At 37.3% G+C, this 17,123-nt stretch overlaps 1 protein-coding gene across 8 annotated transcripts in view; it reads right to left on the reverse strand.

Moving 5' to 3' along the window:
• Positions 1-17,123, reverse strand: part of LOC126822441 (uncharacterized) — a 186,207-nt gene that overhangs the window by 55,800 nt on the left and 113,284 nt on the right. For all 8 annotated transcript variants that reach the window (XR_008788351.1, XR_008788352.1, XR_008788350.1 and 5 more), the window contains one exon: positions 7,522-7,619. Coding sequence is in view for 3 of the 8 variants with exons in the window: in XM_050551358.2 (XP_050407315.2) it covers positions 7,522-7,619 (98 nt within the window). In the remaining 5 variants the exon portion in view is untranslated. The remainder of the gene's footprint in view (positions 1-7,521; positions 7,620-17,123) is intronic.

Raw genomic sequence — 17,123 nt, forward strand, 5'->3', positions numbered from 1 at the left:
AGACTATGAGGCTTGTCTCATGGTTATCTATGGGGTTTGTTACATGGTGGGGTCTAGACTACGAGGCTTGTCTGATGGATATCTATGGGGCTTGTCACACTGTTGGGTTTAGTCTATGAGACTTGTCTCATGGATATCCATGGGGTTTGTCACACGGTGGGGGCTAGATTATGATGCTTATGTCATGGATATCGATGGGGTTTGTCACACAGTGGGGCCTAGACTATGAGGCTTGTCTCATGGATATCTATGGGGTTGGTCACATGGTGGGGTCTAGACTATGAGGCTTGTCTGATGGATATCTATGGGGCTTGTCACACTGTGGGGTTTAGTCTATGAGACTTGTCTCACCGATATCCATAGGTTTTGTCTTACTGTTGGGTTTAGACTTTGAGAAGTTTTTCAAGGATATCTGAAGTTTGTCTTACCATCCACACTAGTAACAAAGGCAGAAAAATGGAGTTTAATGTCCATTCAACACAAACTAGGTCATTTCGGGACTAACATATGGTTCAATTTTATTTCAATAATCCACTTGCGTGTAGGGGTATTTAGCAGTGGGAGGAAACCAAAGGACCCGGAGAAAACCCACAAGGTTGGACAGGCGACCCTACTCCTTGTCACATACAATCGGGGAATCAAAACCATGCCAGTTGACTGAATGACAGACCTTATAATACAACGCGCACACGCTAACCATTCGGCCATCCACACACACCCCACCACCCTCACTGTGCTAAGAGGTGTACTATAGTACAAAAGGATATAATTGCAGCTTTACATTTTTTATTTTAAATGTGCAGAAACAAACATCTATAATTATCATATCTAAATGGCTACAGTATACAGCCGAACGGAACATAACGTCTACAAATTATAATCATATTAGGCTATAATCATATTGGCTAGCGGGCTCATTCATGCTCACCTCAATCATCGCTTGTCGTTCGTCGGCTGTCTGTCTTCCGATCTCTGATCTCTTGATCTGCCCAAACACAGATCATTTATAAAGGCCAAGATGTCAGTAACAACCTTATTAGTATCCAACGAGCATTAACAAGATATAATAAACATACATTCTATTCTCTAATATTATGTAACAATACAAGAAGATATTGATATTTTACTGACTAGATTAATGTGGGTGTGACATATAATTATAATTGTAGATTAATCTGACTAACTCGCAAATACACCTACCCATACCATTTTGGATATTTCTGTTTGGATAGCTGTGAAGGATTCTTTGACGTGCTGACCAAAATGTACATGGGACCTCATTAGTCATACCCATCCGAACGACTTGACATCGTTCCTTGTCCTGCACCACTGTTCCTTGCCAAGAATCCTGTATTGCTCTACTGACACAACACTGTTCCTTACCAGGAAACCTGACCTGCTCTACTGACACAACACTCTTCCTTACCAGGAAACCTGTCCTGCTCTACTGACCCAACACTCTTCCCTGCCAGGAAACCTGACCTGCACCACTGACACAACACTGATCCTTGCCAGGAATCCTGTCCTGTATCACTGACAAGGGGAAACCATACTGGAAAATCTTGGAGAACTTTCTTGGTCAACACCAAAATCAAACTCTGGATCCCCTTGTTAGTGAGCTAGCGCCTTACATTCTGAGCCAGCGCATCTTCCAGTCTCATAAGAATAGAACATGTTCCACTGAACATACGAGACACCATTTGCATGCGTTTTCAACAGATGGGTGTGAAACAATCTCATGAGACAATCTCATATAGAAATCTCACAGTCTAAACCATGCTTTAAGGAACTATACCCATTGACTTCAATGGACATCACCTTTAATGCAAGGTTTAGTGTTTTAAAATTTTGTCCATTGGACATTTTGAGTTAGGATTAACACAGGCGAGAATTGAGTCATTAGAAGGCCAATCCACAAATTTTCAGGAAATCACATAGATTAAGCAGTAAGTCAATGTAGACGTTTATAACACTGTAATTGGTTTTGATGTATTCAATAAGCCCACATGTTGTTAAAAGTTAATAGAGATTAGGAATGGTTCTACTATCAGAACAGTCAACATTTTTTTTAATCTTGATGTCCAATTCATCCAATTATTGGCCATATCTAGTGGATATGTCTGGTATATACAGACAAAATAGCACTTTAGATCCACTTTTATTCTGTAAAATCCTAGACATCACCTTTAAAGGAACTATAGAACCAGAAATCTGGACATCATGTTTAAAGGAACAATAGAACCAGAGATCTGGACACCACCTTTAAAGGAATTATAAAACCAGAAATCTTGGGTGTCACCTTTAAAGGAATTATAAAACCAGAAATATGGATGTCACCGTTAAAGGAATTAAAACAAACTGGACATAACCTTTAATGGATTGTAGAACAAGAAATCCTGGACGTGCCTTTTAAAGGAATCATAGAACCAGAAATCATGGATGTCACTTTTAAAGGAATTATAGAACCGGAAATCTGGACATCACCCCTAAAGGAATCGTCGAATCAGACATCCTAGATGTCACCTCTAAAGGAATTATAGAACCAGAAATCCTAGATGTCATCTTTAAAGGAATTATAAAACCAGAAATTTTGGACATCACCTTTAAAGGAATTATGGTCCCGGTACCAAAAACCTGGACGTAACCTTTAAAGGAATTATATTTATAGAAGTAGAAATCTGGACATCTAATCTGATGAAAATAAATTACACTGTTTAAATCTCAAGAAAAACAAATTATAACAAACCAGAAATTCTGGACATCACCCTTTAAAGGAATTATAGAACCAGAAACCTGGACGTCACTTTTTAAGGAATTGTCTATCAAGCTGAACATCACCTTTAAAGAAGCTACAGAACCACAGATCATAGACATTAGTTTAAACAATATTTTATTCAATAAACTGAAATGGATTGAACAACAGGCAAAGGCCTATATAAGTTCTCTCCCTTTAAAGTAACTACAGAACCACAGATCATAGACATTATCTTTAAAGTAACTACAGAACCATAGATCATGGACATTACCTTTAAAGTAACTACAGAACCTTTAATGGAATTGTTGTAAAACCAGAAATCCTGGATGTCTAATTTGATGAAAACGAATTACACTGTTTTCACTGTGAGAAAAACAAACACCTGTATATATAGATTACACGACACCAAAACCAATTCGAACCTAATTACAATAATTCATCATTGTTTGATCGCTGCCATCTGCGTTTGTTAATTTTTAATGCTTTCTAAAATATTTTTTTTTAAAATTAAGGAAATAAAAAATATGATGGAGATGTCTTGTGACAAGCTGATTTATTTGCTTATCCATGGAGGTTTAAATTAATACAATTAAATATAGTTGTTCGTATGGCATGAAAAAACAAGAGAGAGAGAGAAATGGGGTTTAACGTCCACTCGACACAAACTAGGTCATTTCGGGACTAACATTTAGTTTTATTTCAATAATTCGCTTGCGCGTAGGGGTCTTTAGCAGTGGGAGGAAACCGGAAGACCCGGAGAAAACCCACGAGGTTGGACAGGCGAATGAAAAAACAAGGCCCTGTGTATACACTGGTGTGCACGTAAAAGAACCTTTGGCAGTTGGAATGGGAAATAAGAGTAGGTCATATATAGCACCGCTGTCCGGGGCAAAATTTCCCTCGTGGCACACTGTATGACATATGCCCATCTTCATTAGACCAGTTGGAGCAGAACAGTAGGACATTAAACCTCATTTCATTTTATTTGTGTTAGCCCAACATGATTAATAGATAGGGGGTTATGTATTTTGATTATTGTTGATTCATATTGTTCATAATTACTGTCATATATTTGTCTTATTGTTAATAAATTACATTATACACTGTTAGGCCTGGAAATAACAGTTTCAGATATACCTGAAAAAATGTCAGGCACTAATGAAATAGTACCTGATATTTTTAACTTATTGCCGGACATGTATTAATAATATCAATAAAAAAGACAAATCAATGCCGGACAAAATGACAGGCAACTGAGGTTTAGTGCCTGACAAAGCCTGAATCTGTGCCTGACATTGTTTGTAACAGGTGCCTTATTATCAGGCTTGTTTAATAGAGATGTTTTAGTTGATTCTTTGATTGAGGCACACCAATGCTATTGGGATAGAGGGATCCCTATATATTAAACCAAAGAGCTTGTACTATAACACAACAGGTTTGGGGTTACCAAATGGTTTAACATGTACGCTTTAGTTTATAAGGTTTGTCATTGAGTCAAGTGGTTACCGAATGGTCTAACATGTACGGCAATACTATATACCGGAAAACACAGAAAAACAACGGAAAACAACAGAAAACACCATTTTATACTGAATACTGGAAAACACCGGAAAAACACTAAATACCAGAAAACACACTAAATACCGGAAAACACCCTAGATAGGTAACTCGGAGACTGGCACCCTAAATAGGTCCTCTGTTTGCCTGGGTTAGGGTTAGTTTCTGGTTTATAGTATAGCCCTTCTTCGGGTTACCTATTTAGGGTGGTTTCCGGTATTTAGTGTGTTTTCCGGTATTTAGTGTTTTTCCGTTGTTTTCCGGTATTCAGTATAACATGGTGTTTTCCGGTAGTTTTCCGGTGTTTTCCAGGTGTTTTCCGGTGTTTTTCGGTGTATAGTATAGCCCTAACATGTACACTATAGTTTATAAGATCTGTCATTGAGTCAAGCGGTGTGGTTTCAATCCCACACTTGTATTTAACACAAAGTAAGCTTGCCTTCCTAACCACATGGGTTTTCTCTGGTTTTCAGACTGCCTTAAACTGCTAATGTTTTCTAAGTGCAAGAGAGAGAGAGAGAGAGAGAGAAATGGGGTTTAACATCCACTCAACACAGACTAGGTCATTTCGAGACTAACATATGGTTTTAATTTTATTTCAATAATTGCTTGCGCGTAGGGGTCTTTAGCAGTGGGAGGAAACCGGAGGACCCGGAGAAAACCCACGAGGTTGTACAGGCGACCCTACTCCTTGTCATGTAAAACCGTGGATTCGAAACCACACCAGTTGACTCAATGACAGACTTTATGATACAGTGCCCGTGTGCTAACCATTTAACCATCCAAACCCCAAATGCAAGAGAACTATTGAAATAAAATTATACTATATAGTAAGTGCAGGAGGACCGCACTACACACAAAACAAAATCTACAAGATAAACCTGCGGACAAGACAGAATATAGACATGGCAAAAAATAAACAAAAATCAAATCACGAGAATGGATCCGGGGGGGAAATATCATTTGTGTCATGTGGACGTTAAACCTCGCTTCTCTCTCCCTCCAATTCCAGTGCAAAAAATACTCTCAATTTGGTACAGATCATGATTATCCAAATAATTAGAAATGTCTGTCGAAACATTCCCAAATATTGTAAAAACATGACTGTCGACAACTTTGAATGCGGATAGAAATTTCCAGAAAATCAGACTTAAAAGTGACATTATCAGTGTTGAGAAAGAAAATAAATTTAACTAGGAAATTTGTGTTAGTAAATAACCTTGTAACCCACATTCCTTTCCATAATTAAGGGCAGACAATTCATTATGGTACGCTTGTTGAAACCTCATGCATGTTAAACAGTGTATTATAGAGACATTAGCATCAAGTGACATTTTTCCAGCTCTTCCATCAGAAAGATCTCGATCAGTAGGGTAGATCAATACCTCATTTCTCTCAAAATAGCTCGCAACACAAATAAAACCGGCACCCTCCTTTCATCCACGTTTACAAGTTCTCACTGACTACGATATTGACTAAGGACAGATTGACTAAACAAATGTATCGATGAAATGAATGACCGAGGAAAGAAAAGGAGTTCAACATTTCGCCAACACATCTTGCATTTTTAAACTAGGGAGAGAATTTTGCCTTGACAGTGGTATTTTCACCAACTTTCTCGAATTTACGGCTTTCTACTACATATACCTGCTAGTATGGTTGATGATGACAAAATTTAAAAAAAAATAGAACTTAAAAACGAGAAAGAGTTTAACAGCCAGTCAACACTATAACAAGGTCCTCTCGGAATTTAACATATGGTTCAATTTTATTTCAATGAGTCGCTTAATCATAGAGGGTCATCTCGAGATTAACATATGGTTCAATTTTATTTCAATAAGTCGCTTAATTATAGAGGGCTTTAGGAGTGGGAGGAAACCGGATGACCAGGAGAAAACTAACAAGATTATGCAGGTGATGCCACTCCTCGTCAAGTATAAGCTTGGGATCGCAACCCTGCTTTCCACCAAACTCAAAAGAAACAGTACAGCTCAAAATATAAATGAAATGAAATGGGATTTAACATCCTACTGTTTTGCTCCGAACTGGGCTAATGAAGACGGGCATACATCATACAGTGTGCTATGAGGGAAATTTTGCCCAGACAGCAGCACTACGGCCTACTTTTATATCGAATTCCAACTGTCAAGGGATCTTTTACGTGCATGCCAATCTGTACAGGGGACCTCGGTTTTTCGTCCCATCCGAACGACTAGACAGCTGTCCTTGTCAGGCCCTCCGTCCTGCATCACTGACAAGGGGGAACCAGGCCGGAATATCTGGATGAACTTTCTCGGCCAATGCAGGGATCGAAAGCTCAAAACATAAAGCAGGACTAAAAGCTTGTTGTTAACTACCATCTGGTGTGAAAGTGAATTGATTTAAATTCAAAAACTTTCCTGGTGGCTTAATTTTTGTCACTACACTATCAGGATCAGTCTTGAAAAAGCTCATTTATTTTTATTGAACCATTTCTACTCGTGTCTCCTGCTAAAATCGAAAAGTTAAGAAGTACTTCAACCTGAATTGCAACCAAGGCTGTAATTAGCTCAGAGCAATGAGGGGGATGGGAAGTGTTCTCAGGGGGACTGTAAAATTGACAGACAATGTATATCTATTTTTTTTTATGGTCGAAAATTTATTTACAGGGCGGGGGGGGGGGGGACTTTTTGCAGGGGGAGCTTTGCCCCCTTCGCCGATGCCCTAGTTACAGGATTCTTTGCATCTGTTATGTTTTACTTCTGCAAAGTGTATGCTTGATAACGTCCAGTGAAACATTGTATGTATATAATATAGTGATAATTATCCATAGAACTGTCAGGTCTGACGAATTATCGGGGGGATGGCCGAATGTTTAGGACATGCACGCTGTATCATAAAGTCTGTCATTGAGTCAACTGGCGTGGTTTCGATTCACCAGTTGTACATGACAAGGAATAGGTTTGCCTGTCTAACCTTGTGGGTTTTCTCCGAGTCCTCCCACTGCTAAAGAACCCTACACACAAGCGATTTATTGAAATAAAACTGAACCATATGTTAGTCCCAAAATGACCTAGTTTGTGTCGAGTGGACGTTAAACCACATCTCTTTTTCTCCCATATGTTCAATCTCTAAATGCCATTCAAAGATTATATATATTCTTTAATTCGCTTTGAATCATATATGCTCTTACACGCTCCCACGTAAAAAAATCATTTTAAAAAACTGACCTTTTGTCTGGCTGTTTGTCGTTGTTTTAAACTTGTAGAAATTCTACCAGCTCCAGGAACACCTACAATCTTACTTCCACCATAAACACTGTCTTTATCTGCAAATAAACAAATATATTATCATCATTTTATAATATCATAAACACTGTCTTTGTACATAATATCATAAACACTGTCTTTGTATATTATATTATAAACAATCTTTGTATATAATATCATAAACACTGTTTTTGTATATTTTATCATAAACATTGTCTTTGTATATCATAAACACTGTCTTTGTACATAATATCATTAACACTGTCTTTGTATATTTGATCATAAACATATAATTTTGTAAACATTATCTTTGTATATTGTATCCTAAACATTGACTTTGTATATACATATCATAAACATTGTCTTTGTATATTTTATCATAAACATTGTCTTTGTACATTATATTATAAACATTGTCTTTGTATATTTTTATTATAAACATTGTCTTTGTATATTTTATTAAAAACATTGTCTTTGTATATTTTTATCATATACACTGTCATATAATATCATAAACACTGTCTTTGTATATTGTATCGTAAACACTGTCTTTGTATATTTTTATCATAAACACTGTCATATAATATCGTAAACACCGTCTTTGTATATTGTATCATAAACACTGTTTATATCTGTAAATAACCCATTAATTTACCGGTATATGAAATATTCTTTTTTATTGATATTATAGAGGCGATGTCCGGTATTTCTAGGTCCTCTGGTTTCCACCCACTGCTATAGACCACCACGCGCAAGCTAATTATTGAAATGAAATTGAACGATATGTTAGTCCCGAAATGACATAGTTTGTGTCATGTGGACGTTGAAGTCTGTGACTGCTTTGTGAACTCGGGGGGCCAGGTCATTTTAGGACTAACATATGATATAATTTTATTTCATTAATTTGCTTGTGTGCTGTGGTGTTTAGCAGTGAAAGTAAACGGGCTTGAGAACGTGACTCTTATCCATGTCACCTAAATGTGCGCGATCAAACCACCCAGTCATCGTTTTTTGAGGCTAGCGATCACACAAGAGTGCCTGCCGCATACCTAAATGTCGACCGAGGGGAGGTTTTTCTCCCTCGCTTTAAAATTGAAAATCGCTCTCCTTATTTGTAAATCATGGACATATGTATTTTTTTTAAAAGAGTGTGAAAGACTCACATTCTGATCGCCACCATGCTGTCATTGTTAACATTTATTTGGTGTATTCGATCAGTGTATAATGTGATCGCACATGGTAATAAAATTTCTGTTGAATATGTTGCTAAAAATAGATGGCACCTACGCATCATTGGTTAATTTAACTGAAATGTAAAGTAGAACTCTCGCAAGATGTCAGAAATTACGAGAGATGGCACGTGAAAATTTTCAACGAAAACAATTCCGGAAGATATAGATTATATTTTGATGGAATTTTCGAGTGTTTATGATTATATTTTGAATATGGATTATGTTTTTAAACAAAAGTTATACAAGCTATAAATATTTAGAAATGTCGACAAGTATTTCTATTGGAATACCGTAAGTAGTTTAAGACGATAGCAAAAGTATGACATGACCGTATGACTAAGAGTGCTATTATTTAGCAGATGATGTTTATTATCATTTATGTAACCAGGAATGACACCTTACACGCAGTTATTGATCTTCAGAACCATTTCCCATACACACAACTAATCACTCTTCTTAATATCAGATTACTCTCCTTAATTCTTAAATCACTTTTCTTATCGAAACTGGGTGAGCTTTTTTAGGGGAGCGATTTTTTCAATTTATTCATTAAGGGGAGCTTTATTCGGATCTCCTCTAAAATACAAAAAATAATGACTTACCACCCCACTTAACTCAATGACAGGCCTTACGATCTAAAGCTCTCGCATTAGACCACTCGACAACAGAAGAAAAAAAAACTTCTTTAATGCAGAAGACCAAAAGCTCCATCCTTTAAAAATATTCCACATCCCAAAAAGTCCTGCCCCAAATTCCCTTTGCATCGCCCCAGCCCTCCCTCAGCAATACGTTACAGTCTGTTTATTCTACACAGCTGTCCGTCATTCTCATGAATACAGTGTATCAATGTATGTATATTAAAGTAGATATAAAGTACAAGTACTTCTATATTTACGGTAGATGAATACATAAATAAATAGGGATAAGGGTCAGACATAGGAAAATGAAATGAAATGGGGTTTAACGTCCTACTGTTCTGCTCAGACTGGGCTAATGAAGACGGGCATACACCATACAGTGTGCTATGAGGGAAATTTTGCCTGGACAGCGGCACTACACGGGACCTCAGTTTTTCGTCCCATCCGAATGATTAGACAGCCGTTCTTGTCAGACCCTCTTTCCTGCATCACTGACAAGGGATTTTGGCTGTTCCCCTATCTCACATTCATTTATAGTGAATAAAATAATTCTTTAAAGAAAATAAAAATAAATAAATAAATAGAAATAGGTCCAGCTAAAAAAAATGAATCACTTTTAAATTTTCATTCTGATATACATCAATTCATAAGCTAGCTGTCTGCTCTTAATTCAATCTGGTTAAAACACAGATCCTATTTCGTTTCGTTTTTATAGTTCAAAATTTCGTTTTACTTGATCTTAACTAAACTCGGATCTGGAAGAGTTGTTATTCAACTCTTGTTCTGAATGGTGTCAGGGATAAGCCAATGAAACGGTCTGCTACGGCGAGCTTTAGGCGTGTTTTTCATGGAACTTCGGGATTATCCACTAGAAACATCAATGCTGATTGGTTAATCAAATGTCTGACTTCAAAAGGGTCATAAGTCTGTCTTTTGACCCCTGACGTGACCTATCGCTATAACTTTTCAGATCTTCATGTAGTGTAGGCCATTGAAAGTATAAAAAAACGAAACGAAATATAGATCTGTATTTTAATCAGATTGCTCTTAATTGAGAATAGGGTTTAACATCCACTCGACACAAACTAGGTCATTTCGGGACTTACACATGGTTCAATTTTATTTCAATAATTCGCTTGCGCGTAGAGGTCTTTAGCAGTGGGAGGAAACCGGAGGACACAGAGAAAACCCACGCGGTTGGACAGGCGACCCTACTCCTTGTCACGTACAACCCGGGAATCGAAACCCCACACCAGTTTACTCAATGACAGACCGTATGATCCCCCCCCCCCAGGTGTTATAACGTATATATCAATATATATATATATATATATATATTCCCCTGTCGTTTGTCAGTGTATACAAAGATCAATTATCGTCTAAAAGCCATTTAATAATCAATTAGTTTGATCTCTGCCTGTGTAATCCTCGTGAAATATCCAAGCCAACCGAGAGTACTTTTCAACAAGACATAACATAATATTTACATGTCTATAAGTCAATAACAAATTGCTCAGATTGGCAAGTTAGTAGTATCTTGGGAACTTTCTCTATTGATTTTCTGTGGTCTGACTGATTTACAAACTCACAAAATGAATCTGTCTGCTAAATCGAAGAAAAAAAAAAGAACGAGGGAGAAAAATGTAGAAAATCGATGAAACAAAACAAAATGCAATGGTCAGCTAATTAGAAAGTTATCCTTTCTAATAACGGATGAAATTGCTACCTGAACCAATTAATGAACATGAAATAAAATGGGGTTTATCGTTCTACTGTTCTGCTCAGACTTGGCTAATGAAGTTGGGCATAGGCCATACAGTGTGCTATGAGGGAAATTTTGCCCAGGCAGCAGTGCAACGGCCTAATCTTATATTGAATTCCAACTGCCAAGGGATCTTTTACATGCACGCCATGTGAACACAAGACCTTGTTTTTTGTCCAAACCGAATGACTATACGTTGTCCCTCACCAGCCCTCCATCCTTTCTATACTAATGTCCAAAAGAAAGTATACACTGTGCATTTTGTCCTGCTTCAAACAAAGTCGTTTTTCCATTGTATGCTGTAATTGGGCACAATGTCTATTTGTTTTGCCTTTTATTTGCTTAGAAATGTTAAGTTTGGACGCACAAGACATGTTCAGTGTAGTTTTATCACATTTTTTTGATTTTAACAAAACTTAAGTCATATTTTTAGTGTGGATACTTTCTTTGTGCGTTACTATACTAATGGTATAGTAACGCACAAAATTGCTACCTGAACCACTTAATGAACTTAAAGATAAGATCAGGACCCAGGAGACAAACACACATACAAGGGTTGACAAGGAACATTGTCTAAATGTTCAGATGAGATGAAAGAGAGAGAGAGATGGGGTTTAATGTCCACTTAACACAAACCAGGTCAATTCGGAACTAACATATGGTTTAATTATATTTCAATAATTCATTTGCACGTAGGGGTCTTTAGCAGTGGGAGGAAACCGGGAGACCCAGAGAAAACCCACGAGGTTAGACAGGCATCCCTACTCCTTGTCATGTACAACTGGGGAATCGAATCCATGCCAGTTGACTAAATGATAGATCTTATAATACAGCGCTCGTGCTCACTATTCGGCCATCTGCCACCCCCCCCCCCCCACCCTGCCAGATGAGACAAAAAAACCAAGGTCCTGTAGAAAAGTATGATGTTAAACCTCATTTCATTTCATTTCCTATTCCAATCTGAGACTGTTTGGAACACAGAAGAATTTTACCCAGAGGCAAAACTATTCATTCCATGCTCATAATAAAACTGCTCCATCTTGGCTTCAATAATCTCAAGGAATGTTTATTTCACGATAACACGCTTCAAACTTCAAAACAGGAAGTGTTTATCTACAACGAAACTGAAAATAAGCACGATTTTTCTTGAGCGCTTTAGTACTTAACATACCACATCACAATTGTTAGCTCGTTTTTATTTCTAGTAAAATTCACGATCAAAACATATTCAATAATATGGAAATGAAATGAAATGGGGTTTAACATCCTGCTGTTTTGCTCCAACTGGGCTAATGAAAATGGGCATATACGCCAGACAGTGTGCTATGAGGAAAATATTGCCCGAACAGCGGCACTATAGTCTACTCTTATATCGAATTCCAACTGTCAAGGGATTTTTTATGTGCACGCCAATGTATCATTCGAACGACTATACAGCTGTCCTTGTCAGGCCCTCTATCCTGCAACAGTGACAAGGGGAAACCATGTCGGAAAATCCATATGGACTTTCTCGGCCAATGCAGGGATCGAATCCATAATATGGACACTCAATGTGAGATTACTTATATAAATCAGATTCAATATATATAAAAACTGGGGAGCTTCCTTAGAATTTTTCATCATAGCCTCCTCCCCTACACACACATTTGGACACTTATTCTAAGCTCCAGGGAATTTGTATCCTGGGATGAATGAAGTAAACAACAAGATATTGGAATAGGCCCCATCCGTCCTGGTTATGTTCCAGGAGCAATTCTCATAAATCGTTCAAGGTATCTTGGTAAAACTTTGTTACCACACCAACCTATCATATCAAAGAAATTTCGCGGATTTAATAATTTTTGTGTTTCTATGGCAACAAATTCGACAAGAGCGCCGCAGAAATCTTTTCATTATTATTTGGAATATGGTGGTTCACGTCTGCTATGTAGGAGTTATACATCATCGCATTTATCATTTTTACACATCCAAATCTGTATTGATCTACAGAGATAAATGCTTGGAAGTAGCTTTCACTTTTATATACACTTTCCATGCAAATTCTCCATCAACCATCTTCATCTCTCCTTATCATAAAAGAAATCATTTCTGGCTATGCCTGTTCCCTAATCTCACTTCAGACATAAATCAGAATAAAAATATTGTTTATAAATAAAAAAATCCAGACAATGATGCCTTTCACCAATTTTACGAAAATGATAGGATTGGGATTTGCTTATTTAAAGCGAGAATTTCAAATTTTCTAAAAAAGTCAAAACATAATTATTTCTATGTCTTTTGCTCAATAGGTTATCAAATCACTATTATACGATCATGGGCATTATTTCCCACCCTTAAAAATCTATGACACAGGAAATAACAACACAATTACCTCCCCTGTTTTGCTATTGACAACATGGGGCAGCCATTTCCAACGTTGGAATTTGAAGTGAAAAGCGATAGAACAAGCTTTAACACTAACACAAGATTTGGGAGAGACAGAACAAGAGATAACACTAACATAAGATCTGGGAGAGACAGAACAAGCGATAACACTAACACAAGATCTGGGAGAGACAGAACAAAGTCTAACACAAGATCTGGGAGAGACAGAACAAGCACTAACACTTACATAAGATCTGGGAGAGACATAACAAGCGATAACACTAACACAAAATCTGGGAGAGACAGAACAAAGTCTAACACAAGATCTGGGAGAGACAGAACAAGCACTAACACTTACATAAGATCTGGGAGAGACATAACAAGTGCTTGTAACACTAACACAAGATCTGGGAGAGACAGAACAAGTTCTAACACAAGATCTGGGAGAGACAGAACAAGTTCAGACACAAGAGCTGGAAGAGACAGAACAAGCTCAAACACAAGATCTGGGATTGACAGAACTAGCAATAACACTAACACAAGATCTGTGAGAGACAGAACAAGTTCTAACACAAGATCTGGGAGAGACAGAACAAGCTCAAACACAAGATCTGGGAGAGACAGAACAAGCTCAAACACAAGATCTGGGATTGACAGAACAAGCTCAAACACAAGATCTGGGATTGACAGAACTAGCAATAACACTAACACAAGATCTGGGAGAGACAGAACAAGCTCTAACACAAGATCTGGGAGAGACAGAACAAACTCTAACACAAGATCTGGGAGAGACAGAACAAGCTTTAACACAAGATTTAGGGGAGACAGAACAAGCTCTAACACAAGTGGCATGTTATGTGACAAGCAGTAGGGTCACCTGCCTAACCTTACAATTTTCTTTGATTTCATCACACAGCTAAAGACCCCAGACTCCTACACTCTAGTCAATTATTGAAATAAATCCTACTATGTTAGTCCAGTAATGGTCTGGTTTGTGTTGAGTGGACATTAAACCCTCCCTCTCTCTCTCTCTCTCTCTCTCTCTCTCTCTCGTTTATCTATTTATTTATTCATTCATTCAATTTATATATCTAAATACATTTCCAGCCAATTCTCATAAAATGTTATTATATCTCACCATGTGTGTTAGATATGAGTGAGATAAAAACAGACGTGGAATGTGACCTTAGTCTGGTTTCTGGTGTTCTTCAAGGACAGGAACCAACTAAATGTAGATTATACAGTAACAGGAAATATAACCAGGTTCCCATAATAAATACCAGTTTCAAACAATATATAGGTAAATACACACAACACACATAATTTCTTGGTTCAGAGGCAGGTATATTTTAAGGAATCTTAAACACCAAGGTATAGGATGGTGGTGGGGGGATTTGGCTATACCCAAGATTAAACAGAAAATAAAGATTTTGCGCAACTTTCCCTTTCCCTTGGTCAACAGTCAAAATACATACTCAAAAAAAAGTATTTCCGACACAGTTCATAGTTCGAAATTGTATTGTGTTTCAATGTCTCATTTGCAGAGTTTGACTACTCAAAAGTTTACCAAGGTATCACAAAAGGTATAAAATTCTCAGCTGTGTTGGTTTTAAATCAGCCACCTTCTTCTAGTAACCTATTTTTAGTTATTTCGGGGGTCCGGCGTGGTTCCCTAACTGTCAGTGATGCAGGAAGGTGGGCCTGACAAGTAGTATTGTCTAGTCGTTCAGATGGGTTGAAAAACTGAAGTCCCATGTACATTGGCATGCACGTAAAAGATCCCTTGACAGTTAGAATTCGATATAAGAGTAGGTCGTAGTGACGCTGTCCGGGCAAAATTTCCCTCATAGCACACTGTATTGTTTATGTCCGTCTTCATTAACCCAGTTCAGAACAGAATAGTAGGACATTAAACCCCATTTCATTTTATTTCATTTAGTTATTTCAAATAAAATAAAATTTCTAATCTACAAAAAAGTCCAAAATCAGCTGGGATCTCTTACACCAATATTACTTCAGTTTAATAACTTAAACTTATTTCAGTGGGCGGTGAAATGCAATAAAATATTTGGTGTGGCCTATTCTATTTATAATATACAGTGGTGTGGCCTATTCTATTTATAATATACAGAACTGGGTGAAAGGTTGAAAGGTTACAGAAATATGACCAAATATATCCTGGCTTCATTTACAATGGAACCATAGTTCCTGTAGAAAATGTAACTAGATTTGATAGATTACCATGACATAAAATAAAACCAAGTACGAACAATCCAAACCATTAGACAAAATTTGAAGTCCTAAAAAAACGGTATAGGCAAAATAGTGTAATCAGCAATTAATGGACTGTTCACCGTGTACAAAATACACGACAAACATTTTAGTATATAGTACAAAAAAAATAAAATAAAATGGAGTTATAATGTATTTTTAATGAATTTTACTAAATGGATTTTGAAACAATATAGTTTAGTCTTTTTCTTAATGAATGAATAGTTGAATGAATGAATGAATGAAGAGCCTTGTACCATGAACAAGAAGTCGATTATTACCAAGTGGTTAAATATCTAAATATTTATAAAAGTTGTAGATATTTTATACCACATTTTATCTAAGCTCTATTTGTATTAAATATCCTATTAATTGAGGCATTCTGACCAGAGAGAGAGAGAAATGGGGTTTAACGTCCACTTGACAAAAACTAGGTCATTTCTGGACTAACATATGGTTTAATTTTATTTCAATAATTTGCTTGCGCGTAGGGGTCTTTAGCAGTAGGAGGAAACCGGAGGACCCAGAGAAAACCCACAAGGTTGGACAGGTGACCCTAATCCTTGTCACGTACAACCGGAGATTCGAAACCAGCATTCTGACCAAACAACCAACATTTTCTTTACACTCTTAATTATTCACTAGCATATTAATGTGCTCTAAGCTCTAACTCAATACAAACTAGGTCATTTCAGGATTAACACATTGTTCTACCTTTTATTTCAATAATTTGCTTGTGTGTATGGGTATTGAGCAGTGGGAGGAAACCGGAGGACCATGAAAAAAGGTTGGACAGGTGACCCTACTCCTTGACATGTACAAGCAGGGAATCCTAATTATGCCAGTTGACTCAATGATAGATCTTATGATCTAAACTGCAAAAGTTAAACCATTCAGCCACTCAACCCAGTATTAGGTCATTTTGGGACTAACACAGGGTTCAATTTTTTTTCAATAATTCGCTTGCATGAAGGTGTCTTTAGCAGTGGGAGGAAACCGGAGGACTCGGAGAAAACCCACGAGGTTGGACAGGCAAACCTACTCTTTGTCACGTACAACCGGGGAATCAAAACGCAGCCGGTTGACTCAATGAAAGATCTTATGATACAGCGCGCACACGCTAACCATTCGCTCATCCAACCCCCTTACCCAAGAATAGAGATTTAGCTCCTTTAGGTCGAATTGAATCAGAGAGAGAGAGAGAGAAAGAGAGAGAAAGAGAGAGAGAGAGACTGCTGTCATAAAATATTCCAACACATATTGCTGAACTAACTAACCGTTAGGCTGACCTTAAAA

This window comes from Patella vulgata, chromosome 5 (genome assembly GCF_932274485.2).
Source record: "Patella vulgata chromosome 5, xgPatVulg1.2, whole genome shotgun sequence".
Lineage (NCBI taxonomy): Eukaryota > Metazoa > Mollusca > Gastropoda > Patellidae > Patella > Patella vulgata.